We start from the raw sequence: 27,206 nt of genomic DNA, 5'->3' as shown, positions 1-27,206 counted from the left end.
TGCAACATCTGGAGGTCCGCTAATTGCATATCTCTGATCTAGAGTATACAATCATGAGTATATTTGAATTTATATTAGTTTATAATAGTTTATATTAACATATCTAAAGTCAAGACTTTTTTTTTTACTACTATAATATATACTATATAATAAAATGGGGGATGGAGTTCAAAAGGTTTTTTTGTTTTTTTGACAATCTGTGTCTTCTTCCGTTTTCCTTAATTTTCTGCTCTATAGACTCAATGGAGAGTGAAAAAATGTATTGCCAATGTGAGGGAAAATATCCTCTTAGGGGGTTGTAATGGGAACAAGTGTCCCCATTCAAAGATATTTCTCTCGCTTCCTGCCCTGGTGGCAGCTCAAAATGTTGGATTTACCCTTACTTTCATTTACCAGTTTTAACTTTATTTGTACTTTGAGTAGTTACATTAATAGATTAAATGGGTGAAATCAGGCCAGACTGAACCAAAAGCCCCTCATAAATAAGGGATCAAAATGTAATCTCATGAGATTAGGCTTCTCCTTCTAAGTTTGTTATCACACACTTCAAGAGTGATTCTTATTGATTGCTAAACTGTTTGAGAGTGTCACATAGGACATAATCATGTCCTGAGCAAAATGTGCCGGTCTCATTACAGTTCCATTGAATGCTCTTCATTCTCTAGTGTCTGTAGTGCCATGGATGACAGCAGTTCTAATACCTTCTATAATGGACTGTATAACCTGTAATCATTCAGTTGTGGATATGAAAGCCTCTACAGCACTGTAGCTGGCCTGTTAATTAATGTTCATTACATTTTTTTCTAAAGAAACTTACATTAGAAATGGGAAACTTGACATTTCAAACGCTTGATATCTAGACACTAAAAATATTTTCAGCAGACTCTGGAATGAATGTATACAATTTTGTTATAACATTATCTTAGGTAACTGTCCTAAAGGTGAATGGCACAATGACTTAGACGCAATGTAAACAACCGGCCGAGAGAAACATTAAAGTACATAAAAGAATCAAGCACTTACGTGACACAACTGGACGAGGACGCATGGAATGGGCGGGGCTTAGTAACAAAGGTAAGCCGCTGATTGGTCGAAGAAAGACAGGCGATGAGATGAAGAGCAAAAGGCAGAAGTGGCCCTGAGAGAAGAAGTACAGTATGGACAGACAGACAGTACAAATAATACAGGGAGAGGGGGGTGGAACACATAGTGGATACCCTTAGCTCCAGGTCTGGACAAGCTAGGTTACTAAACACAACTTGAATGGTGTTCATGTAATTACCAAGTTAACACAGAATGGTAATTTTTAAGTCTAGGAAATTATGACATAGAGCTAAGGGGAGTACCAAAAACAGATAACACTTTCCCCAATTCAACCCACCTCTTATTGACAACAAAAACAAACTTAAGTTAAGAGATATCTGGGTAGAGTAGACAAAATCAGCATATGACTTTCCAGTTGTGGCTCTCAGCATGCCCTACAGCTGCAATCTTATAGCGTATGTTGGGATATGTGACAAAAAAATAAAATAAGTCAGTGGCAAACACTGCCTATGTTTCCTGTAGAAATAGGATACTTACTAGGTACTCTGTTGATGGCCTTCAGTGGTCTGAGGACACGCACAGTTCGGATTGCAGACAGGTTTATATTCTGCAGATCCAGAGAGTATTCCACCATCCTGCATGTAAAGAGATAATAGGAGGAAGTTGCATTAAAGATAATGCACAAGTTGTCTCAATTGTATCAACAGTGGGTAATAAAGCAGAAGTAAAAAAGATACTCAGTTTTACATTCTATGCCATTAAAAATACAGTGGGGAAACTTGTGTATCGTGTTTGACCTAGAAATAAAATGTGCTATTAAACCCAAAAACAATATTTATTAAATTGAAGCTCAGCAACTCTTAGATGTGGTGCCTGCTTTATTTTTATTTTTTTTAGGCTTTTTTTCTTTCGTTTTATAGAATTACACATTGACATAGTTACATAGTTAGCCAGGTTGAAAAAAAAAAAGACACTAGTCCATATTCAACCAATAAAAACACACACCAAATTAGAAAACCTCCATATACACAATCCTATACCCACAGTCAGGGACAACAACAAAAAAACACAATAAAAGCGTAGTGCCCTTCTCCTGATGAGCAGACGCTATTGTTTTTTCAAATTTAATTATCTGAAGCTGTAATTTGACTCAGACTAATTTCTCTAAAGTTCTGGTTTATGTACCAGTCCAGTTGGGCTACACTGATTCCCACCTGACCGTAGGTGTCGCTGTCACTGTCAGTGGGTGTGGAACAGCAGCAGGCTGGATGCATTGAATATTGCCTCTTCCTCGGAAATGGTTCAGTGAGTGTGGTTTTCCTGCTGTCCATGATCCTAACCCCAGGGCACTCCTGGCCTGGGGTCTGTGTCGTATGGTCTTTCGCATCGGGGCTGGCTGGCCCGAGGCTTCGCAGGTGAGAGTATAGGCCCAGGAATGTCTTGGGGCCTGCTAATCAAGGGGTGGTCCTGTGCGGTCTTGCCTGCGGGGAGAAGCCAAGGAAAGCTGAAGGATCCAGGGGAGCACTTTTCCAGTGGAGGACCGAGCACAAGTCTGGTGTCTCTGGAGGAGCCTGGAAACTCAGTCTGGGGGCTCATCCCAGATCAAATATCCTTACAGTATCGCCGGGTTGGCTGAAAGAATCTGGTACTGTATGGTAGTTCTTCCTAAAAACTCTCAAGAATCTCTAAGTTTGGTTAACAAGTCTGTGGCAGAGACTTTGTTGTGCATCTACTTTCAAGAACCACTAAGTTTAATTGACAAGTCTGTGGCAGAGACTTTGTTTGGCATATCATCAGCTGCTAGGTCAAGTGAGAGGGGCCTATCCGGTGACTGCTGGATCCAGTCTGTGGAGCGGTTTGTCCTCTGTATCTGACTGATACCTCTAACCCGCAATTACTAGGTGACTGAACTCCCCGTATTCTCTAACCCTCTATTGAAGGACTGTGTCTTGTGTCTTTCTTTGGAATTACCCCTAAATAAATCTTCAAAAAGGACCACGTGTCTGATATATCTTCATTTGGGCTACTTTCCACGGGAGCCCTCTAGGATGAAGAGGTGAGCAGCAGAGGTACCTTTAAGCCCGAATAAAACCAACAGCTCCTTTGCGGGTTAGTGCTACAAAAGTATCATTCAATTTACCCCAGTAGGGGAAAACATTAATTCCTGATCCCAAAGAGACAATCAGAATTTCCTAGGATCAACTACCCCTGTTATTCCCTCTAAATATTAATATCCAGTTATATTTTGTGCATTTAGGAAAGCGTCAAGCTCTTTTTTAAAACAATCTACTGAACTGTCCAAAACCAGTTTATTTCACATTTTTCACAGCTCTTAGGCCAGCCATAGATAGTTTGCATTTTTTTTTTAACCATCTATGGGCTGGCTGAAGGTACAACCAGCATATTGAGGCATTGGAATTTTGCCAGCAGCTATAGCCACTACCAATAATCACTATGTTCTCCTGGCAGGGATGGCTCCCCATGCTCCCCCCCCGCCCCCCCTCGTGCCGGGAGAACACAATAGCTTAGTGGTAGAAATTCCCCTATCAACACTGACTTGTGGTTGCAGGAAAGAAAATCACACCAACTATGGCCTGCTAAGGCAAATGTGTGTAGCATATGTGCATTCTGTACGTGAAGGTTAAATCTTGTCCTCTGTAATGGCCTGACAGTTAATAACTCCTACACCAAGCTTACTATATGGACCACTTATATTTATACATGTCGAATATATCCCCCTTTAATCTCTTAATTCCTCAACTATCTTTTTAACAACTGTATACATAGATATACGATGGCATGGCGGCTTTTCTGTGCTGGATCACATACTATTTATGTGATTCAAGACTTCCGGGTAGGGGTCGTGTGCACTGACGAAGACCCAGCTGTGCTGAGATTAGACACAGCACCTGCCAATCATAAGGAAGACACACAGAACAGAGTTCTGTCCTGTCAGTGGAGAAGTGATGGATTTTCTTTCCCTGCAAAGCAGGAAATATAATCCATTGCTTCCCTTATTAAAAGTAGCACTCAGTTTTCATCAAAACACTGGCTAGGCACACATTTAACCCTTTGATCGCACTAGCTATTTAACTTCTTCCCAGCCAGTACAAAAAAATGATTTTTATAATAGCTTACCTGTAAAATCCTTTTCTTGGAGTACATCACGGGACACAGAGCAGCCATAGTAATTAATAAATGGGTTATAGGCCACCTTCAGGTGATGGATACTGGCACACCCTAAACAGGAAGTTGCCTCCCTATATAACCCCTCCTATACAGGGAGCACCTCAGTTTTTGTAGCAAAGCAATATATATATGTCCCAAAAGAGGGGAGGCATCTCTGTGTCCCATGATGTACTCCAAGAAAATAATTTTACAGGCAGTTATGAAAATCCTATTTTCTTTATTGTACATCATTGGACACAGAGCAGCCATAGTAATTACTATGTGGGATGTCCCAGAGCAATGCTATCTGAGGGGAGGGAGACAAACAAACAATCAGGGCATCATCAGACTTGAGGACCTATACTGCAGCCTGCAGCATGGTGCGCCCAAAGGTGGCATATTCATGCTTTTTTACATCCACTTGATAGAATCTAGTGAATGTATGGACCGAAGATCAAGTTGCGACCTTGCAAGTCTGAGTCATGGAGGCTTTGGTGATGCACCACCCATGAAGCACTTACTGCTCTGCTAGAGCGTACTCCAACTCGAAAAGGCGGAATCCTCCTTTTCAAACCATAAGCCTGAATTATAACCTGCTGAATCTACAAAAAAAAATAGTAGATTTCAATGCTGCCTGTCCCTTCTTGGGCCCTTCTGGCAGCACAAAGCATCAGTCTTCCCTATCTGAGAAGTTGCTTTCAGGTAGACTTTAAACGCTCACACTACATCTTTCTTCTGGTAGAATGTTAAAGTTAAGGAAACATCTTTGGTTCATATGAAAACTAGATACTACTTTAGGTAAAAAGGGATGGGTGAGGACGCAGCACCACCTTATCCTTAAGAATTATTAAGTATGGCTCTTCACAAGAAGAAGCTTCCAACTCTGGAACTCTTTTTGTGGAAGTTGCCGGAACCAAGAACACCAATTTCCCTGTCACAAGGATCAAGGGGACATGGCGCCAGGGCTCAAAAAAGAGAGAGAGGAGGAGGAAGAGATCACAGCGTCTAAACCTACTCACATCAGAAATTAAAACACTAGAGTACCTAAACCAATCCGCTCCCACCCCAACAACTAAAGCTAAATTGGACTCCCTCAGATTAGAGCTTAGATCACACCTCTTAGGCCGCGTACACACGGGCGGACTGTTCGCCCAACTTAGTTCGTCAAACAATCCGACAAACAGTCCGCTCAAAATTTGCATGAACGGACTTGACCACACACGATGAACGAACAGTCCGCTGAAAGCGTGCGCGATGACGTGAACGGCACGTACGACGGGACGAGAAATTCGACGTCCAATACACTGCAATGCAACCTTCGCCGTGTAAATCCTTTCTGAGCATGCGCGAAACTTAGTTTGTCGAACAAGCCTACACACGAGCGGACTGTCCGCTGAAACCAAGTTTCAGCGGACTGTCTTACGGAAATTCCGAAAAACTTTGTTTGTCAGACTGTCCGCTGAAACAGTCCGCTGAAGCCCACACACGAGCGGACTGTCCGCTGAAACACTGTTCAGCGGACAAAGTTGGGCGAACAGTCCGCCCGTGTGTACACGGCCTTACAGTCTTATGAAAAAGCCCACAACTATTTTAAAGCAACCCACTATTCTACAGGCAATAAGGCGGGCAAACTTATGGCAGATAGAATCAAGGGCCCCTATGCTAAGTCCAAAATTACACATCTATTTCACCCTACTACCAAGCTGGACCCCCAAAACATTGCAGATGCATTCAGTCAATATTACAATACCTTATACAACTTAAGAGACAATGCTTCTGTTACCCAACCCTCTTTGTCAGACATCCAATCCTTTCTCCAGGAAATCAATCTACCGAAACTGTCGGCCGGCCCAACTGGCTTCCTTAAACACTCCTTTCACTACCTTGGAAGTTGAATCCGTGATCAAAGCCCTCTCGTCCAATAAATCACCCGGCCCAGATGGCCTTACTAGCAATTATTATAAACAATTCAGCTCCACTTTGTCTCCTTTCTTAACTTCAGTATGTAACGACGCTGCCTCTTCCTCCTCCCTCCCACTCGAAATGTTACAAGCTTTAATTGTCACTATACTGAAGCCAGGCAAGGAACCAACACAAGCACAACATTTTAGACCAATCTCCCTTCTAAACTTAGACACGAAAATTTACGCCAAGTTGATTGCCAACCGATTGCTAGAAATGATGCCCCTCTTGATCCACCAAGACCAGTCTGGTTTCACCAAGGGTAGACAGGCGTCTGACGCCACAAGAAGAATTATCAATATAATTCATAAAGCTGAGGCCAACCGAACGCCTTCTCTGCTCCTTTCCTTGGATGCAGAGAAGGCGTTCGATAGAGTCCACTGGCTATATCTCCAAGCCACTCTATCTAAATTTGGATTCCAAGGCCCGATCCTTTCAGCCATTATGGCTTTGTACTCCTCCCCCTCCGCATGGGTATATACTTCTGAAATGTTATCCACACCCTTTTCCATTACGAATGGCACACGCCAGGGTTGTCCACTCTCCCCATTCATTTTCAATCTGGCTATGGAACCCTTGGCGGAACATGTACGTCAAGCTCACTCCATTTCTGGTTTTAAAATTGGGGACTTAGAACATAAGATAAATTTATTTGCGGATGACGTGATATTGATGGTCACAAACCCCCAGTCCTCCCTGGCTTCGATACAACTCCTTTTACACAGATTCAGTAATATCTCTTACTATAAGGTCAATGAACACAAGTCCTACATACTGGACCTGGGCATGGATGCTATCACAAGCAATATCTTACGCAACACATATCCATATCCTTGGGCTGATAACGGTATCCCATACTTAGGGATTACATTAACCAAATCCACTAAATGTCTCTTCTCGTTTAACTATACAGAAGCGAAACAAATGTTCCTTACTGAATCGAACAAACTTGCTAAATACGAATTCTCATGGGCCGGCCGCCTGGCGGCATTCAAAATGATGGTCCTGCCAAGACTCCTCTACATCTTTAGGGTACTCCCCATCCCACTCTCAGCTTCATACCTTGCGACCCTGCAGTCTGTCTTGAACCAACACTTACGACACTATTCCCCTCCTATACAAGCTTCTATCAAAGCTTGGAGAATACTACATCACACCACATGGTCCCAACTTCCAACCAAACAAATTCACATCCCTCTCAACGCTCTGAAACACCTCACACCAGACTTAACTATTCCACTACAGATTACATCTAAGATAGCCTCTACCCTTGAGCTTCGCTCCTTGCTACATAACAAATCCTTCCATCAAATCAGCTTAGATCATGGAGTTCCTGACGTACCATAGACTACAAACATGCCTTTTAGCCCACCTCTCACTAGAAGGAGCCATTCCTGTGAGACTTTGGGAATACTTTTTTTCTACTACTCCCTCTACTAAGGGAGTGGCCATCATATACTCCACACTGCAGGAAAAACGCACATTTCACAAATTCAAACCCCTCCTGGACTGGGAGTTGGACTTACAACTCCAATTCTCAGACCAACAATGGACTGCTGCAATAACCTCCATATACAAGGCTACTTCATGCACCACACTCTGGGAACTCTCCCAAAAAACACTTATGCGATGGTATCTGACCCCCCATAGAATAGCCAAATTTCATCAACCCACCTCTCCAAATTGTTGGAGAAATTGCGGTGACTCTGGCACCTTACTACACATCCTTTGGTCCTGCCCCCTAATAAAAACGCTCTGGGAAGACATTCAAGCCTTGCTGCAGGAACTTTTAAATTTTTCTATTATTTTATCTCCTCAACTAGCCATTCTTAACCTAACGATTGATGACCTGCTTCCAGCTCATAGACGTGCTCACTCATGTCCTCTTAGCCACAAAACTCCTCCCTACAAGGAACTGGAAAACAAATACCATCCCACTTAGAGCCGAAGTTATCAATCTAGTCCAAACTCACTTTATATATGAAACTACTCTTGCCAGTACTGCAACCAAGCATTTCTCCATTAGAAAACTTTGGAACCCTTGGTCCACCTGGTACAATGCCAATTGCAAATGTTGATGATTCGACTGCTAACTAGCTGATGGTCTTGCTGCTCCCCCCTCCCCCCTCCCTCCTACTTTTGTTCTTCTCTCTACCCTCCTCCCTCTCCTACTTACCCCCTTAACCTTCTTTATTTCACATTGTCCACCGACGACGCTCCTTCACATGGTTGTTTCCTCTGGAAGCTGTTTTTCGCAATCTGTATTACTGATTGTTATTTTAATCACATTTTCAATCCCTGTACATAATGTTTTGGTTAGTTGTGACTCATGTCATTCTTTTACGTATAGTTTGGGTTACGTTACTTGCTATCTATACATCTACTTCTTTGTCACAGTATAATTTGTAAATTGTGAAAATTCAATAAAAATAATTATAAAAAAAAAAAAAAAAGGCTGATCTTGTAAAGCCAACAAAACCACTCTTAAATCCCACGGGCACAAGGTCGACCTAACCAGCAGATTTATACACCCTTGTATAAAGGCCAGGACCATGAATGCCAAGTAAGCAGGCTGAGATTTTGACCCTTGATAGCACTTCACGGCTAACTTAATTTCTACTCCTAATTATAGAAAGGCAAGAAATTTACTTATGACATACTTCTGAGAATGCCATCTTTTGGTTTCACACCAAGAAACATAGCCCTTCCAGACCCTATAGTAAATGGTCCTAGAGGCCGGCTACCTTGCATTAATCAGGGTAGTTACTACTGAACCTGAAAGCCCCCTACTCCTTAGATTGGGGGTTTCAATAGCCAAACCACCACATTTAATGCTTGTAGGGCAGAATGGAACACCGGCCCCTGCAAAAGCAGGTCTGGCCAAGAGGGAATAAATCAAGGGTCCCCTTACTGCCATCTTTAAGATTCCTGCATACCAGGATCACTGGGGCCACTAGAATTACCAGCTTCCATTTCTCCCTGAGCCTGCATAACAGTCGCGGTAGCAGCTGAACTGGAGAGAATGCATAGATCTGTGAGAACTGATCCCAAGGAGTCATTAAAGCATCCGGCCTGTAGGCGAGCAGATCCTTTGTCCTTGACACAAGCTGTCCAACTTCTTGTTGAACCTAGATGCTAATAGATCTATGTCCGGGGGTACCCCCTTTCTGGCATATGACTAGAAAGACATTGGGATGTAAAGACCATTTACCCGGGAACTACTGTTGGCAGCCCAGAAAAAAATTGCCTGCCAATTCTCCACCCTTTGGATAAGGTTGCCGATAGGCAAGGAACATGTTCCTCTGCCCAAGTCAGAATATGGTTCTTCACCTTCCTCTGGGCTGTGTGAGTTTTTGGTGCCCCTTTTTTGGTGATTGAAATAGGCCATCAGCACTGTATCCTGATGGGACAATTCCGCAACTTGAACGTCCAGGCTATTAGAGCCAGGCGTACTGCCCGACTCTCCAGGATTTTGATGGGCAATGACTTTGTGGACTCTGACCAATTGTTTTAACTTCAATGTTTAAGGACCTTGCTAATTAATCTTTGTTGGAGCTTTTTTTTTTGTCTTTCAGATATTATATTATACAGGATTTTTGTAGCGCTGACAGTTTACACAGTGGTTTACAACATTAGGGCAGACAGTACAATTACAATACAATTCAATACAGGGGGAAATCAGAGGGCCCTGCTCATTAGAGCTTGCAATCTAGGAGGGAGGATCAAGATATACAAAAGGGTAATAGCTGTGGGGGGTTAGCTAATGGAGAAAATAGTGCAGTTGTTAGATGAAGACAGGATATGCTTCTCTGAAGAGGAAAGTTTTCAGGGATCACCTAAAAGTGGATAAATTTGGAGACAGTCTGACAGATCAGGATAGTGAATTCCAGAGGATGGGCGAGGCTCGGGAGAAGTCCTGGAGGTGGATATGGGAGGAGGTGATGAGGGAGCTAGAGAGCAGGAGGTCTTGGGAGGAACGAAGAGGGCGATTTGGTTGGTATTTTGAGACTAGGCTAGTGATGTAGCTGGGGGGTAGAGTTGTGGATGGCTTTGTAACTTATTGTTAGTATTTTGAATTTCATTTGTTGGGCGAGTGGCAGCCAATGGAGAGATTGGCAGAGAGGGGTAGCAGACACTGAGCGGTAAGGTTAATGTGTCTGGCAGCAGAATTCATGATGGACTGAAGGGGGGATAGTCTATTTAAAGGTAAGCCAATGAGGAGGGAGTTGCAATAGTCAAGGCGAGATATAACCAGGGAGTGAATCAGGAGCTTTGTGGTTTCATTGGTTAGAAAAGGACGTAGTTTAGAGATGTTGCGTAGATTGAGGCGGCAAGCTTTGGAAAGTGAGTGGATGTGGGGCCAAAAGGAGAGTTCAGAGTCCAGGATAACACCTAGCAAGCTGACATGGGGGGATGGGTGGATGGTTGCTCCATTGCTCTTGACAGATAAGTCAGGGGAAGAGGCACGTAGGGGAGGAAATATTATGAGCTTGGTTTTAGACAAGTTGAGTGGTGCGACATCCATACAAATATGTCTGTTAGTAAGTTAGTGATGCGTGAGGAGACTGATGGAGTGAGTTGAGGGGTGGAGAGATAGATTTGTGTGTCGTCAGTGTAGAAATGATATTGAAAGCCATGAGAGGCTGACCCATAGAAGAGGTGTCGATTGAAAATAAAAGAAGTCCGAGAACAGAACCTTGGGGGACCTCGACAGAGAAGGGAAGAGGAGTGGAGTAAGTAGAATTGTAAGTGACACTGAAGGTGCATTGGGTTAGGTAGGATGAGAGCCACTGAAGAGCACAGTCACAGAGACCGAAGGAGTAAATTTTTTTGAGGAGGAGGGGGTGGTCAACCGTGTCAAAGGCAGCTGAAAGGTCCAGAAGTAGGAGTACAGAATAGTGTCCGTTGGTTTTTGCAGTTAGGTCATTTGTGAGTTTTTTAAAAGAGCAATTTCTATGGATTGTTGAGGGTGAAATCCCGATTGAAGGGGATTCAGAAGGTTATTCTTAATGAGGTGGTCACTCGGTTGTAAACCAGGCGTTCAAGGAGTTTAGAGGAAAAGGGAAGCAAGGAGATAGGGTATAGGTTGTTAATATTGGTAGGGTCCAAGGATGGCATTTTAAGTATGGGAGTGCATGTTTTAGACCATTGGGGAAAATGCCAGAGGTGAGGGAAAGATTGAAGATGTGGGTTAGAGAGTGTAGGATAGAGTCAGAGGGCAAACATAGTATTTGAAATGGAATGGGATCCAGGGGACGGGTGGTTAAGTGGGCATTAGAAAGGAGTTTAGCAACTTTGTAGTAGCAGATTTGAAAAAGGGGAGTGTCAATTGTACCTGTTGACATGGGGTCTTAACTGGGGGAGATCCCTGTAGAGTGAATATTTCATCACTGATTGTATCAATCTTGTTTTTGAAGTGATTAGCAATCTCCCGGGCAGTGAGGGAGTCAGTGGATGGAGGCGGTAGAGGACGAAGTAGAGAGTTGAAAGTAGAGAAGGGTTTTCTGGATGAGAAGGTGTTAATAAGAGTTGTAAAATAGGTCTGCTTGGCAGTGTGGAGGAAAGAATAGTAATTTTGGAGGGCAGATTTGTATTGGTTGAAATCTTTGAGAGACTAAGACCCCATACACACTATTAGATTTTCTGCAGATTTATCAAAACCAGGTCAAACCTTAAGAGTTTCAATTGGTATGCAATCAGGCAGGCCCTTACACTACATGGTTTTGGTAAATCTGAAGACAAAAAACTGCAGAAAATATAATCGTGTGTATGGGGCATTAGTCTTGTGTCACAGACACTCAAGAGTGTGACTACGTTTTTTGAGAATTTTAGTGTCATATGTTTGCCAGGGTTGTAGGGGTCGAGGCCGGATTCTGTGTGTAGTGAGGGGAGTGCGCTCATCCAGGGTGAAGGACAGGGATTTATTGTAGATGAAAGTGGCTTGGTTGGGGCAGGACAGGGGATAGATTTTGTCATAGAGGAGAGAAGAGTTGAAGTTGCGAAAGTTTCTACGGGTGATGGTTAGGCGATTGGAGACAAAGGTGGTGGAAGTGCAAAAAGTGCTGCGCTAATAAATACCACGAGAGTCTCAAAAGGAAAACTAAGGCAGTTATCTCAAAAGAACAAAATCCTGTGAACCTTAAAGAACCTCCCACCTATCTGCCCTAACAAGCTGCAAACGTTAAACACGTCTCATTCCTTCGTGCACATTAAAACCAAAATTGAATATACGCTGCACTGGAATGGCTATGCACTGAATAATCTGTATCTTAATCTATAGTTATAGATCCACAAGAATATAATAATGTGCATAAAATAGTAAACATACAGCTGGTGTAAAGTGCAAGTGCAAAAATATAGCAAAACAAATAATGTGCACAAAATCTGTGAACGTACAACTAAAATGCACAACTAAATATAAAGTGCACAAGTGCCAATAAAACTCTGAGGTTACATGGACCCCTTAGAGTTACAAGGTGTCATGCACAATAACACACCAGGAAATAAAATATCTCACCACAATTCCTGTGAGTAAACAAATCAGTGATATGGAATAATATATAATATATATATATATATATATATATATATATATAAATCAGATATAAAGTAATGGTGAAAAAATACTCACTAATGTAAAACTAAGGCAGACACCATAAAAAATTCATATTGGGGGGGCGTGGCTAAGGAATGGCCGAGTAAGGCAGCATTTTTCTGGAGCTCCCGGTCCACGGCCTCATGCCCCGGCGATAGCAGGCTTTTCTACCGGCATGAGCTCATCCAAGAAGCACCGGACACGGGGAGGGACACGTGGGACCCCTCACAGCAAATCTGCCGGTTCGTTCCGCCGCTACTTCGGGCGCAGCGAGGGATCTCCGCCGGAAGCGGCTGTGGCATCTCCACAAGGCACCTTACGGGCCTCACCGCAGCGGTCGGGAACGGCGTCCTCAGGCTCACTTCAGCCCGACGAGGAGACGCCTCCGGCGTCCTATACGGCGGAAGCGGAGCAGGGAGCAGAGGTGATGCCTGCCCCGGTGGCTCCTACGCCCTCCATGCTGGACCAGGACATTAGAGACATGCTCCAGGCCCTCCCAACGCAATCTGCCATTGAAGCGCTGATCCTGCGCTTGGAGGAAACGCACAGGAGGGACATCCAGGAGGTCCGGGGAGTGGTCTCCAGCATTGCGGAACGAGTATCCACAGGGGAGTCATCCCTGACAGCCTTGGAAGCCAGGGTCACCGCTCTGGAGCAGTCGAGGGGCCAGCACTGAGACACCGCCATCTCCCTCCAACTACACATGGAGGACCTGGAAGACCGGAGCCGCCGCAACAACCTGCGGCTCCGGGGGGTCCCGGAGGCAGCGGGCCTGGAGGACGTGAGTGCAGTGGTTAGCGGTGTCTTCCGCGCGGTGCTCGGGGATTCGCATGTGGTGGTAGCCTTGGACAGGGCGCACAGAGCCCTCGGCCCGAGACCGGCTGACCCGGACAGACCGCGGGACATTGTGTGCAGACTACACTGCTTCACGCAAAAGGAATCCATCCTGAGACGTGCCTGGGAGCTCGGTGATGTGGAGGTGAATGGCACGACCATCCGTATCCTACAGGACCTGTCCCGCTCTACGTTACGACGGAGGGCCCTTCTTAGACCACTCCTTGACCTGGCCAGACAGCTCGGCTGCACGTATCGGTGGGGGTATCCCCTGTCCGTCATGTTCCGCAAGGACGTTGGAAGTTTCACCCTACAGACGGCCGCCGACCTGCCGGCTCTTTTTCGGTTTTTGGGAACGGAGCCTATCCAGATTCCGGACTGGCTACAGCTGCTTCCGCGGCAGCTGGGTAGATCAGGTGCATCGGTTAACCGGGGCCCCCAGCCCCCCCGCTAGCAACGAGGCCGTCGGCGGCACCGATCTGCTTCAGGAGGCGCTCCACGTGAGTAGGCCATGGGCCACCCTCTCCAGACAACCATCCCACTTCCATAAGGCAGGAACAGCACTGGCATAGGTGGAGAGAACACTTTGCACTAGCTTTGCGTATGCCCTTGACTCCTTTGCTGACTAGCCTTTTTGTGGGCACCCCCCCTTCCCCCTTGCCGGTCGATCACCGCATTAGTTACGTGGAGCTCCCCCCCAGAGGCCCGCAGTGACCACACTGGAATATGCGGGTGTCGCGGGCTTTTGGCCACTTTCCGGACAGGTCTTCCTTTTTTTTGACAGTACATTGTTTGCTTTTTAAGCCCCGGCATCCCGGCCAACACAAACAGCCTCGTGCTGTTATAGGTATACCATGACCGGATGTCACCATTGTCACCTATTTTGTCCTGGGCAGGGATGTGCTTCGCTGACTATGCGGCCCTTCTCCTTTCTCAAGCCACGGCCTGGAGGAACACATTGCAGGCCCTGATTATTGTTTGGCTGAAGGGGAAGGTCCGGCTGAGACTCACTGATACAGGTCAATCACCCTCAGGCTCGTCAGCAGGTCCTCCTTCTGCAGGAACTTTTCACACCCCAGTACAGAAGGAGCAGGTGGGGTTTCTGTTATGGGGGACTTGTTGACTGCACATAGCAAGCTGATTACTTATGGGGGGTAGCACGGGGTTTTGTGTTGACCTGATACCTCTTTTGCACTGGGGGAGGAGGGGGGACCCACGGGTTTGCCGGAGAGCCATTGAGGGCCTTTGCGCCTGCTTGGGCACATTGTCGGATGGTATTGGGGAGGGGGGTTCTCCTTTATGTTGACCTATGCCTCAGCACCAGAGCATGTGTCCTGGAGGGTGTGGGGTTGCTTGGTGGGGCGGGTGGCCGCGGGGGGGGCACGCGCCCTGCTGGACTTAGTGTTCGGTACCGGGTGCTGGTGGCCCTCTGCGGCTTCCGCTTCCGCGTGGCGGTCCCTTATGGTCCGTGTGGCCCCCTGCCTTTAGTAGTTACCCTCCCGCCTTGCTATATTTGATGCCGCAGGGGCCGATATATGTAAATGCTAACCTGTTGTCTTTAATTTTTGCTTTTTCCTGTTATGCCGGTTTATATGTCTGTTTTTATTTCTTTTAGCATGTGCTTGTTGGTTGCCGGGGGTGAGGTTCCGCACAGGACCGGGAGTTCACCTCTACAACTCGGTTCACCCCAGCTCCCACTTAGGTTTATGCTCGGTCACCAGAGGTAGCTCTGGAGAGCGTTGCAGCCGTTTAGGCTACTTTAGTTTTGTCCATTTGGTCGCACAGTTTTGTGACGGCCCCATACCCCTCATTTATTTTATTTACGCCCCCCCCTCCCTTCCCTGATACTTCCCATTTATTATAACTTATTTCCATCCCCTCTCCCCCTTGTTTTGTTTTTATTTCTCCTTTCTCCCCTCCCTACCTCCCCCATTCCCCTCCCCTGACTTGGTATTCTTTCGCTTTTAGCGATGGATACTATCCATGTACTCTCAGTTAACGCAAAAGGTCTTAATATACCTGAAAAACGTAGGATCCTTATACACGACATGCGACGTGCCAAAGCGGATGTGGTGTATATACAGGAAACTCATTTCAGGGACAGTAGTCTGCCATTACTTAAAAGTCGACATTTTCCCCTGGCATACCACTCCAAATACACTGCAGCCAAATCTAGAGGGGTGACGATCTTAATCTCAGCGAGGGTGCCATGGACATTGATAGACTCCCAGGTAGATGATGAGGGACGCTTCCTGTATTTAAAGGGTACGATTGGGGGGAGGAAGGTCACGCTAGCGAACCTTTATGCCCCGAACGACCGTCAGGATGTATTCCTTCGCAAAAGACTGGACCACCTTCAGCGTTTTGCTGAAGGCCAGTTGATAGTTGGGGGCGACTTGAACATCCCCCTCAACCCTTTAGAAGACACTTCTTCAGGTACATCTACTACCACGAGAGACATGCGCAAACGTATAGGCCTATCCTTACATTCGGCGCAACTTATCGACGTCTGGCGACTTCTACATCCGGGGGAACGTGACTACACGTTCTTCTCAAAACCGCACCAGACTTATTCACGCCTGGACTACTTTCTGATACCTCACAGACAGCTGCATGCAGTGGCGTACACTTCCATCGGGTCGATTACGTGGTCAGATCACGCCCCGATCAGCATGCAGTATAATTTATCAGACAAACATATGCACCCTCAAACCCAGTGGCGCCTTAATGAGAGTTTGCTACAGGACCCTGTAGTTCTAGCAGATGTGATCAAGGAAATAGGCCATTACTTTGTCACCAACAACACCCCAGGCAGTGACATGGGCGTGGTATGGGAAGCCCATAAAGCAGTAATCAGGGGGGTCCTCATAAAACACGGGGCTAGACTGAAGAGACAGAGGACTGAAAAATTGGACTCCCTACTTGCGAAGCTCCATGCTACGGAACAGACGCACAAAACAGCTCTGTCGCGAGACCTTGGCGTAGAATTAGACGTCATCTGCTCCCAAATAAATGACCTCCTTCAGTATAGAGCTAAAGCTGCTCTACAGAAATGTAGGCGGACGGTGTACGAGTCGGGCAACAAATGCGGGCGACATCTCGCTCAGACCTTGAAAACACAACGCATGGCGTCCTATGTCTCACATGTCATGACCCCGTCGGGACAAAAACAGTCGTTACCCCTACAGATCTCCCAGGAGTTCAAGAACTATTACAGCTCTCTGTACAACTTGCCCGGGTCGCCGCTGTCCCCCGCCGCTGTCTCACAGTATCTTGCTGACTCCAAAATGCCATCCCTGCCTCCGGAGGTGCGTGACTCCCTGGAGGGGCCCATTACGTTGACAGAAGTTCAGGCGGCCTTGAAAAGTGCGAAACCGGGCAAAGCGCCTGGCCCAGATGGGTTGACACTCGCCTACTATAAGACCCTGTTTCCATCTCTGGGTGGCCCCCTAGTGGATCTCTTTAATGGGCTGGGGACGGAGACCAGATTTCATGACACCACTCTCCAGGCGCATATCTCGGTCACCCCCAAAGAGGGCAAGGATCTGTCCCAATGCGGGAGCTACCGCCCGATCTCCCTCCTGAACTCGGAACTGAAACTTTTCACTAAAATTCTGGGCACGAGGCTACAACAACATCTTCCTCAGCTGATCCACATGGATCAGGTGGGCTTTGTTCCATCTAGAGAGGCAAGGGACAACACTACAAAAGTCCTTAACCTGCTCCACATAGCCTCCAGGACCCAGACCCCGAGTGTGTTTTTAGGCACAGATGCCGAGAAGGCATTCGATCGGGTTGAGTGGTCATTTATGTTTGCTACACTAGAATATGCTGGCCTCGGAGACAAAATGCTACGCTGGATTTCAGCAGTTTACACAAAGCCATCAGCAAGGGTACGAGTGAATGGGATACTCTCTGATGTGTTCCCTATTGCGAACGGCACTCGTCAGGGTTGCCCCCTGTCCCCCTTGCTGTTCGCTCTGACCTTAGAACCCTTTTTGTGCCATGTCCGTGATAACGCTGCGATTACGGGAATAGGGACCAAGGAGGCTAGGCATAAGGTGTCTGCTTATGCTGATGACCTTATGTTCTCCTTGGCAGAACCTGAGACTTCTCTTGAGACCCTTATGCAGGAATTTCATGTGTATGGCCAACTATCTAACCTGCGGATTAATTTTTCAAAGTCCGAAGCAATGGGAGTGGGAATACCACACGCACGATTACAACATCTAAAGAACTCTTTTACATTGAAATGGTCAGATACTGCCCTGAAATACCTGGGCACTTTTATTCCCCCTTCCATATCGCATCTTTATAAACTCAATTTCCCCCCTTTACTGAAATCGATACAGAAGCTTCTGGATAGTTGAGAGGGCGGTATGCACTCCTGGCTAGGCCGGTGTAATATTCTTAAAATGTCGATACTGCCAAAATTCCTCTATTTATTCCAGGCCCTCCCGATCCACATCCCCAGAGCCTTTTTTGGGCAGGCTCACTCACTTTTCACCCGCTTTTTGTGGGCGGGCAAACATCCACGCCTACGCAGGAAAATGCTTTCCAACCCCAAACATCGGGGGGGTTTAGCACTCCCGGAGATTCGGAAGTACTATCATGCCACCCACCTCAGTAGACTCCTAGACTGGTGTCGCCATAACGACACCAAATTATGGACGCAGTTAGAGCAGGACCAATTTGAAATACCCTTGGCTGGCAGTCCGTGGTGGAGACTTACCTACTGAGCTTAGACGTCACCCTCTGATAGGCAATACTCGAAGATTTGCTCGCTCCTCTTGACTGACCCGGAACTGTCGACACCTGACTCGCCGGTGCGACCTATAATTGGCCATCCGAATTTCACCCCAGGACTCAGAGACAAATGTTTCCGGGACCTGGGTAGGCAAGGTCTTTCCCAAGCGTCCCATTTCAGTCGAATGGGTAGGTGGAAGACATATGCGGAACTGACGGACCCCAGGGGCCCATACCACCTAGAGTTTCTGCGGGCTTCCCAGCTTACCCATTTTCTCAAGAACATACCGCCACCACCCAATGACTCACAGAGACCCCTTACAAACCTAGAGAAGCTCTGCACGGAGAACGGGACCCTCACCCACGCATTGTCCATAGCATATGCGATGTTGATCGAACCCCCAAAAGATTTCCAGCCCCCGTATCTTACTAAGTGGGAAGGGGACCTAGCGGTTACCTTCACGGACAATCAGAAGCGACAACTACTTAATTTCACCCACAAGTCCTCACTATGCACCAGGCAACAGGAAACAAACTTTAAAATTCTTTCACGCTGGTATAAAATCCCCGCTCTTTTACATGAGATCTTCCCGACGGCCTCGGATAGATGCTGGAGGTGCCACTCAGACGAGGGCACCCTCCTGCATATATTCTGGTCCTGTCCCCGTTTGTACAATTTCTGGAGAGAGGTGTGGCGTATTACCCAGACATTCACTGACAGAGTGGTGCCGTTTTCACCAGCCTATTTTCTTCTACATGTGACGGATATTCCTTCCCGGAAATATGGCAGATCCGTGATACGGCACCTTCTGGATGCAGCTAAGACGTGCATACCTCTAAACTGGAAATCCCCGAACCCGCCAACTATCGCCCAATGGCTACACAAAGTGGATGACATCAGCCGACTGGAGGACTTGATCCTCACCAGCCAGCACCGACAGGAAACGTACTCTAAAACGTAGCAGGCATGGAATGCCTTTAGGTTTTCTACTGAAGGCCGGGCTCTCAGGAGCGTCGACTGACGACCTTTTCAGGATACTGACACTGTACCCTCCCTCCCCACCCTCCCCTTTTCTATTTTTATTTCCCCCCCCCCTTTTTTCACTGGCCTGTCCCTCTTCGCCCTGTTACACCTCCCCACCCCCCCCCCCCCCTGCGGACCTCTTCCGGTCCTTTAGTAACCTTAGGGGAAACCCTGAAGGGTGAATTTAAGATTTAAGATTAAAAAAGAAAAAAGGTAAGACCACATTTACAGGGACAGACACGTTGCTGCTCCCCGCACCTAGATAGGCCGTACCTCCTCCCAGAGAAGACGGTGTCGGCCGTGGGAATTATATGTGTCTAAATAGCCTTGCACTCTAGACCCACCTAATGGTATAGTCTTAGTGACGAGCGTTCTGTCTGAGTTGGTATAGATATGTTGCCGTTTGTTTTCCTACAGTTGTACTGTTATCTATGCTGTTGTTTGTTCTGATCCCTGTATACTGGTCTTCTTGTATTAAATAAAAAAATTGAAAAAAAAAAAAATTCATATTGATACTTATGAATATTAAAAAACCCAGAATACGGGGGGCGTGGCCAACTTCCGTGCAGCATGGACGTCTTTCACTGAGAGCTGAGAGACACCCGGGATTAGCGACTTCACAAGGCTTAGTGAGACCTCGTTTTTGCAAGGGAACAACAAACAAGGACTCTCCTTTCCCCATGCAGCGTGGCGGGATGTCAACTAAAAGGAAAGGGTACAGACATCCGCAAAAAAAATCACGGCCTATTTACATCAGCCGGCCGCTGGAAAAATCCAAGATGGCACCGTGGCTGCAATGTCTGCATGTCTCCCCTCACAGCTTCCAGCCTCACAGAGCCACCAAGCCAGGGACAACGAGGAGGGTCTTATGGAGCTCACTGGCAACAATCAGAGCCTCCCTGCCTCTTACCCAGGCACTCCACTAACTGCCAGCCCTGCCAAGGCTAGAATGAGGTTGGACACAGAGAACACAGCAGCATCTGAGGTGAGCCTGAACACTATACAATCCATTAACTCCTGCAATGGAATTGATCCATTTGCTAGCTTTCCTACCAGTAACCAGCCTATTCTTGATACAACACTTAAAGACATGCTATCCACCCTCAGGAATTCTATGCAAACAGGTATGATATCAATTATGCAGCGCCTGCATGCCGATATAGCCTCAGTATCTGGTAGAGTATCACATATTGAAAACGAATTGGGGGGGATTCGCATCGACCGTGAATGATTTTGTTGACGCACATGATGTTAATTTAGAGGATCACACACGGATCAAACGCAAATTGGAGGATCTCGAAGATAGATCACGTCACAATAATCTTAAAATCAGAGGAATAGCGGAAACTGTGCAACCCCAAGATCTATCAGCCTATGCTAAAGGGCATTTCAAAACACTATTGCCCAATCTGAAAAATATGGAAATTGTGATAGACCGTATCCACCGCTTGCCGAAACCGCCATCCCTACCTGACTCAATTCCGCGAGACGTGATCTTACGTATACACTTCTACCATGTCAAGGAACAGATCATGCAAATTCCCAGAACCGAGAAATCTTTACCTGATCCGTATTCGCACCTACAAATATTTTCTGATCTGTCACAATATACGCTACTGCTGCGTAGAGAGTTAAATACGGTTACCAAAGCACTGAGGAACCATAATCTTCCTTACAAATGGATAAATCCTGCTAGGCTCTTGATCACGTACAATGGGGCTAAAGTTACAGCCTCCATCCCGACGGAAGGGTTACAATATCTGCGCTCATGGGGCATAATCCCCGACAACGCAACCACACCACCGGAGAATCGTGGGCATTTTGTCCCACATTCGGATGCTCACCCAACTCAGCGCCCACACTACCCCTCCAGTCGCTGAACGAGGTCCTACCAATGCCTCACCTATGTCCCGGTATCTCACATGGCTCTATTCAGGCCACTTGAACTTTTTCCCCACGACATAGCCAAGTAAGTGCCCAGCACTTTCCAACAAGGCCATTTGTTCGGCCACTTGGCATACAGTTCCGTTACGCTTAATCTGGCATTGATTGACTTTTTTTTCTCTTTTTTCTTTTTACCTATTCTTGGTTTTGTTTTTAGTTTGTGTCATCACTGCTGCCTATAATTATTGGTCTAATCTAGAGTACAACTTCCGCTGAGACTCGTACTCTGCACTACAACTCCTGCAGAGGATTCTACTAACCCTCTACCAGCCAAGAACCTAGCTTTCTCTGAGGCCTTCGAAGCATAGACAACCAAAATGTCTATCAAATTTCTATCCATCAACGCAAAAGGACTCAATCATCCGGTAAAACGGTCATCTCTTTGGAAATTGGCTAAGGAATCTCACTGTGACATCTTATGCGTACAGGAGACGCACTTCATAACTTTAGCCCCCTGAAATGCTCCAATAGCCAATTCCCGCATATCTACACAGCAAGCACGAATTTGAAGAAAAGAGGTGTGCTAAAGGCGGTTAATTTGTCCTACACCTTTGAACTGCACCACAAAGTACTGGATGACAACGGGCGCTATATTATCCTAGTGTGCTCTCTGAACAATGCCTTGTTTACTATTGTTAACGTCTATGCGCCCAACGTCCACCAAATCAATTTTCTGAGGAAGCTCAGAAGAAATAGACAATGTTCAAAAAGGCACTCTCCTCTGGTGTGGTGACTTTAACTTAACTCCGGATTCCGATTTGGACTCCTCTATCCCCTCTAGGCGCCTAACCGACTAATGGACTCTCCAAAAAATCTCTGCCTCGGACATCCATCCGATAACTTGGTCAGACCACTCACCAGCGAGTATCCGACCTTCCTCTGGAAGATGAACACAAATGTTCTTCAGAAAGACCCCTACAGTACAATTATAAAGGACCATCTGGAACAGTTCTTTGCAACCAAGGACTCAGTCTCTAACCCAGCAATGCTATGGGCAGCCCATAAAGCTTATATGCGGGGGATATTTCTCCAACAGAGGGCTAAGAAAAAGATCGCACCACATTGATAACCTTCTTAAAGAAATTAATGAGCTGGATACCTTAAATAAGCAAAAAGTAACTGACTGCTTAAAGACTAAATTGGGTCAACTCCGTTTAGAACTTCGCTCCATGTTATTGGAGCAATTCGAACTCAACCACAAACGTTTTAAGTCTACCCTATATGCCACCGGCAATAAAGCTGGGAAACTCCTTGCCAAACAAATTAAAGGGGTGCGTTCTAAAACGTCCATCCCCTTCCTGCACCACCCGTTCACTAAAGAAAAGTTGATAAACCCCTGAGAGATTGCTAATGCATTCAGTGCATATTACAGTTCTTTGTATAACTTAAAATTACCCCTATACCAAGCATCCCTCGACCTCTGATATAACAACCTTCTTACAATCCATCAATCTTCCCACCCTATCCTCTTCTCAATTTGACACTTTAAACTCCCCATTCACTGCCCAAGAAATAGCTAGAGCTATTAAATTACTTCCCGGGGCCTGACGGCTTTGTTGCCGAATACTACAAACAATTCACGACAATTTTAACGGATCCTCTGACATCGGTGTTCAATGCGGCTGCAATCTCTTCCTCTTTCCCTGATGATATGTTAAAAGCCTTAATTATCACAATGCCTAAGCCAAGTAAGGAAGCCTCTTCACCCCAAAACTTCCGCCGCATCTCTTTGCTAAACCATGATTTGAAACTCTATGCCAAAATAATAGCGAGTAGAATTATTTATATACTTCCAACTTTAATTCACCCAGACCAATCAGGGTTCACAAAGGGGAGGCAAACGGCGGATGCCACTAGATGTTTAATTAAGATCATTAACCACTCCAACAAACAGCAAGTGCCTTCTCTGCTTCTAGCGCTAGACGCAGAGAAGGCATTTGATAGAATTCATTGGTCATATCTCCAACGGACATTACAAAAATTTGTTTTTCAAGGCCATATTCTTTCCGCTATAATGGCCCTCTATTCCAAACCCTCAGCCCAAGTTTATAGCTCTGAAATGCTCTCCTCCACTTTCCCTATAACTAATGGGACCCACTAAGGCTGCCCCCTTTCCCCGTTGATATTCAACCTCCTTATGGAACCATTAGCCCACAATATTCCATCCCAACCCAACATAGTAGGAATAAAAATCGGCACAGACGAACATAAAATTAACCTGTTTGCGGATGACGTGATTCTCATGTTATCAGACCCACAAGCTTCTCTAGAGGCTGTGTATGATACCTTACAAGAGTTTAGCTCTATCTCATATTACAAAATGAACGAGTCCAAATCCCACATCCTGGGACTAAGACCCCCTTTCACACCACACCGCTGATAGCATGGGCGGTAAAACGCCACTATTTTTAGCGGCGTTTTACCGCCGGATTTGTGGCGCATTTCGGCCGCTAGCGGGGTGCTTTTACCCCCCACTAGCGGCCAAGAAAGGGTTAAAACTGCCGGCAATACGCCGCAATAGCGGCGTTTTGCCGGCGGGATTACAGCGCTGCCCCATTGATTTCAATGGGGAGCAGCGGTGGAGGAGCGGTAAACACACCGCTCCTTCACCGCTCCAAAGAAGCTGCTGGCAGGACTTTTTTATGACGTCCTGCCAGCGCACCGCTGTAGTGTGAAAGCCCTCTGGGCTTTCACACTACAAACAATGGTGCAGCTTCTTTAGGGCGTTTTGCAGGCGCTATTTCTAACGCTATAGCGCCTGCAAAACGCCCTGGTGTGAAAGGGGTCTTAATATTCCCACAGCGACTCAGAAGGCCCTCTCTGAACGTTTCCCATTTCTATGGGCGGAAAAAGCTATAAAATACCTCGGTTTACAACTCACGGCTAACCCTAATTCCTTGTTTCAGGAAAACTTTGTTCCCTACCTCCAATCCCTTCAACTAGAACTATCTCAATTTGCCAAACTAACACTCTCATGGATGGGTAGACTGGCGTCTTTCAAGATGCTGAAGCTACCACAGATACTATATCTTTTCTGCACTATTCCTATCCCAATACCCAATTCTTACTTCCGAAAACTACAAAGGGTAGTAAACAACTTTATTTGGCAGGGGAAGAAAGCAAGATGCTCCCACGATAAACTTGTCAAACACAAAACAGCTGGAGGAATGGGCCTCCCTGACATTAGGGATTATTACACAGCCGCACTCTTAAAACAATTGAAAGCATGGTTTAAACCACATTCTCAGAATACATGGAGTAATCTAGAGAACCTACAAGTCCCAGGTGGGAATCTACATGGCTGAATTCTCAGCACACTTCACAAACGCAAGATAGATCCACATCTATCACCTACAATATTAGCATCTAGAAAGGCCTTCCACCATTCGATCTTTAAAACACTGTGCAGAGGCTTCTTAACCCCAATTCTCATCCCTATAACTGTGATTCCTCAACTAACCCCTGATATTAATATCTCAACGTGGGCAAAAAGTGACATAACCCTAATCTCCGACCTATATGCTGATGAAGCACTGAAACCTTTTCCTACACTTCAAAAGGAGTTCAATCTCCCAAATAAGGAGTACTATCAATACCTTAGAATAACACATTGCCTAATTCACTCACCTAACATCTTTCAAAAGATTCCTACCCATTTATCAAAATTTTGGTTTGGAGACACCCCCCATATTAAAGGTATATCAATTTTCTACCAAGCGCTTAAAAATAAGACAGTTTTTACTAAAACTCGACCCCAGATCAAGTGGGAAACGGAAATAGGGACTCAATTTACAGATGACCAATGGGCAGAGCTCTTTAATGCAACGTACAAGGTCACTAAATCAGCCAACTTGTGGGAATTATCCTTTAACCACTTGCTTACTGGGCACTTAAACCCCCCTCAGTCCCAGACCAATTTTCAGCTTTCAGCGCTGATGCACTTTGAATGACAATTGCGCGGGCATACAACACTGTACCCAAATGAAATTTTTATCATTTTTTTCCCACAAATAGAGCTTTCTTTTGGTGGTATTTAGTTACAGCTCGGAGTTTTATTTTTTGCTAAACAAACAAAAAAAGATGCAAAAAAAAAATCATGTTTTAATAGTTTGTTATAAAATTTTGCAAACGGGTCATTTTTCTCCTTCATTGAAGTGCGCTGATTAGGCGGCACTGATGGCTGCATTGGTGGGCACTGATGGGCTGCATTGGTGGGCACTGATAGGCTGCACTGGTGGGCACTGATAGGCTGCACTGGTGGGCACTGATAGGCATAGTTAAGGCGGCACTAATAGGCACAGATAAGGCGGCACCGATGGGCACAGATAAGGCGGCACTGATGGGCAAAGATGGGCCCAGATAAGATGGCATGGATGGGTGGCACGGATAAGTGGCACGGATGGGTGGCATGGATGGGCACTGATAGGTACCACTGATAGATGGGACTGATGGGCACTGATAGGTGGCACTGATAGGTGGCTCTGATAGGTGGCACTGCTGGGCACTGATGGGCGGCACTGCTGGGCACTGATGGGCGGCACTGCTGGGCACTGATGGGCGGCACTGGGGTGGCACTGTGGGTGGCACTGTGGGCACTATGGGTGGCACTGATGGGGGGCACTTACTTTTATTCAGGATGGCACTGCGGTGGGCAGGTGGGCACTGGCAGGGGGCAGGTGGTCAGCTGTATTGCTGGCCGTGATCGGGACTGATGTCCCGATCACGGCCGCCGGTGATCGGCTTTTTTTTTCTCTCCTCGCGCTGTCAGCGCGAGGAGGAATAATAGCCGATTACCGGCTCTGTTCTATCACATGATCAGCTGTCATTGGCTGACAGCTGATCACGTGATAAGGGGTCGGGATCGACCCCTTGCACGGATCGGTGATCAGGCGAGTCTCACGGACTCGCCGATCACAGAGCGCGCCGCGCGCGCCCCTCAGGGCGTGCGCAGGCCGCTCGTACCCGGGACGACGTCAATAGACGTAGTCCCGGAAAAGTAGATCCGCACTAATGCCGTCATTTGGCAATAGCGCGGATCCCAAGTGGTTAAGATTGCCTTTAGATGGTACGTGACCCCACATGTCCTACATAAAATAGACTCCACCGCTTCCCCCCTATGTTGGAGAGAGTGCGGAACCCATGGCTCACTCCTACACATCCTATGGTCATGTAGATTTCTCAGTCAATTCTGGTCTGCGTTTTTCAACCTCATTCAGGAAGTGACACATATTAAGATCAATCCCTCTCCGGAACTTGTGTTATTGAATATAGGTATTGATAAATCCTCCTATCCGATCAGAGGTATACTCATACATATTCTTTTAGCGGCTAAATTAACTCTTACGCGCAACTGGTGCTCCAAACAGAGCCCTTCCTGCTCAGAAGTCATAGCTACCACCCAATTACATAGCATCTATGAATGTATATTCGCATCCAGCAAAGGCTGCCTAAGATCAAAACAAGCAGAGTAATCTCTTTGGTCCATATGGTACAATAAAGTCATTGATAAGTCTAGTTGCTCATGCTGTTCTAACCATTTCTTTATGACGCATCCACCTTACCAATGGTGGGCATGAAATTACTGGTGTAAGGAGCTTAGTTTAATGTGGGAATATTACCAATATCGATTCCCTACACTTATTTCTATACATCTCTTGCCCTTTATTTTCTGTCTAAATAACACCAACAAAGGATAACAGACAAGTAGACCTCAGCTGGTAACTCATCCTCATATGTGGACTAGCACGTTAAAATCTTGTTTCTCCCCCCCGGTCACAGCTTGTTCCCAAATGGGGTGGCCGTGGGCCGGAGGAACAGTTATTGTATATATCCAGGCTCTATTCTGTCCACCGACTCACCATTTGATGGTTATCTAACATAACACGCAAT

General features: G+C 46.2%; 1 protein-coding gene across 1 annotated transcript in view; it reads right to left on the bottom strand.

Moving 5' to 3' along the window:
• The window catches only part of LOC143998093 (voltage-dependent T-type calcium channel subunit alpha-1I-like), a 1,330,488-nt gene that overhangs the window by 1,105,133 nt on the left and 198,149 nt on the right, over nt 1-27,206 (bottom strand). Inside the window, exon 3 of the mRNA XM_077493843.1 lies at nt 1,582-1,679. Within this exon, the coding sequence (XP_077349969.1) occupies nt 1,582-1,679 (98 nt within the window). The remainder of the gene's footprint in view (nt 1-1,581; nt 1,680-27,206) is intronic.

Source organism: Lithobates pipiens, unplaced genomic scaffold (assembly GCF_037356315.1).
Source record: "Lithobates pipiens isolate NorthernLeopardFrog02 unplaced genomic scaffold, aLitPip1_a1.2 Scaffold_19, whole genome shotgun sequence".
Classification (NCBI taxonomy): domain Eukaryota; kingdom Metazoa; phylum Chordata; class Amphibia; order Anura; family Ranidae; genus Lithobates; species Lithobates pipiens.
Note: the sequence above shows the minus strand (reverse complement) of the source record. Positions and strands in the feature narration are given on the sequence as shown.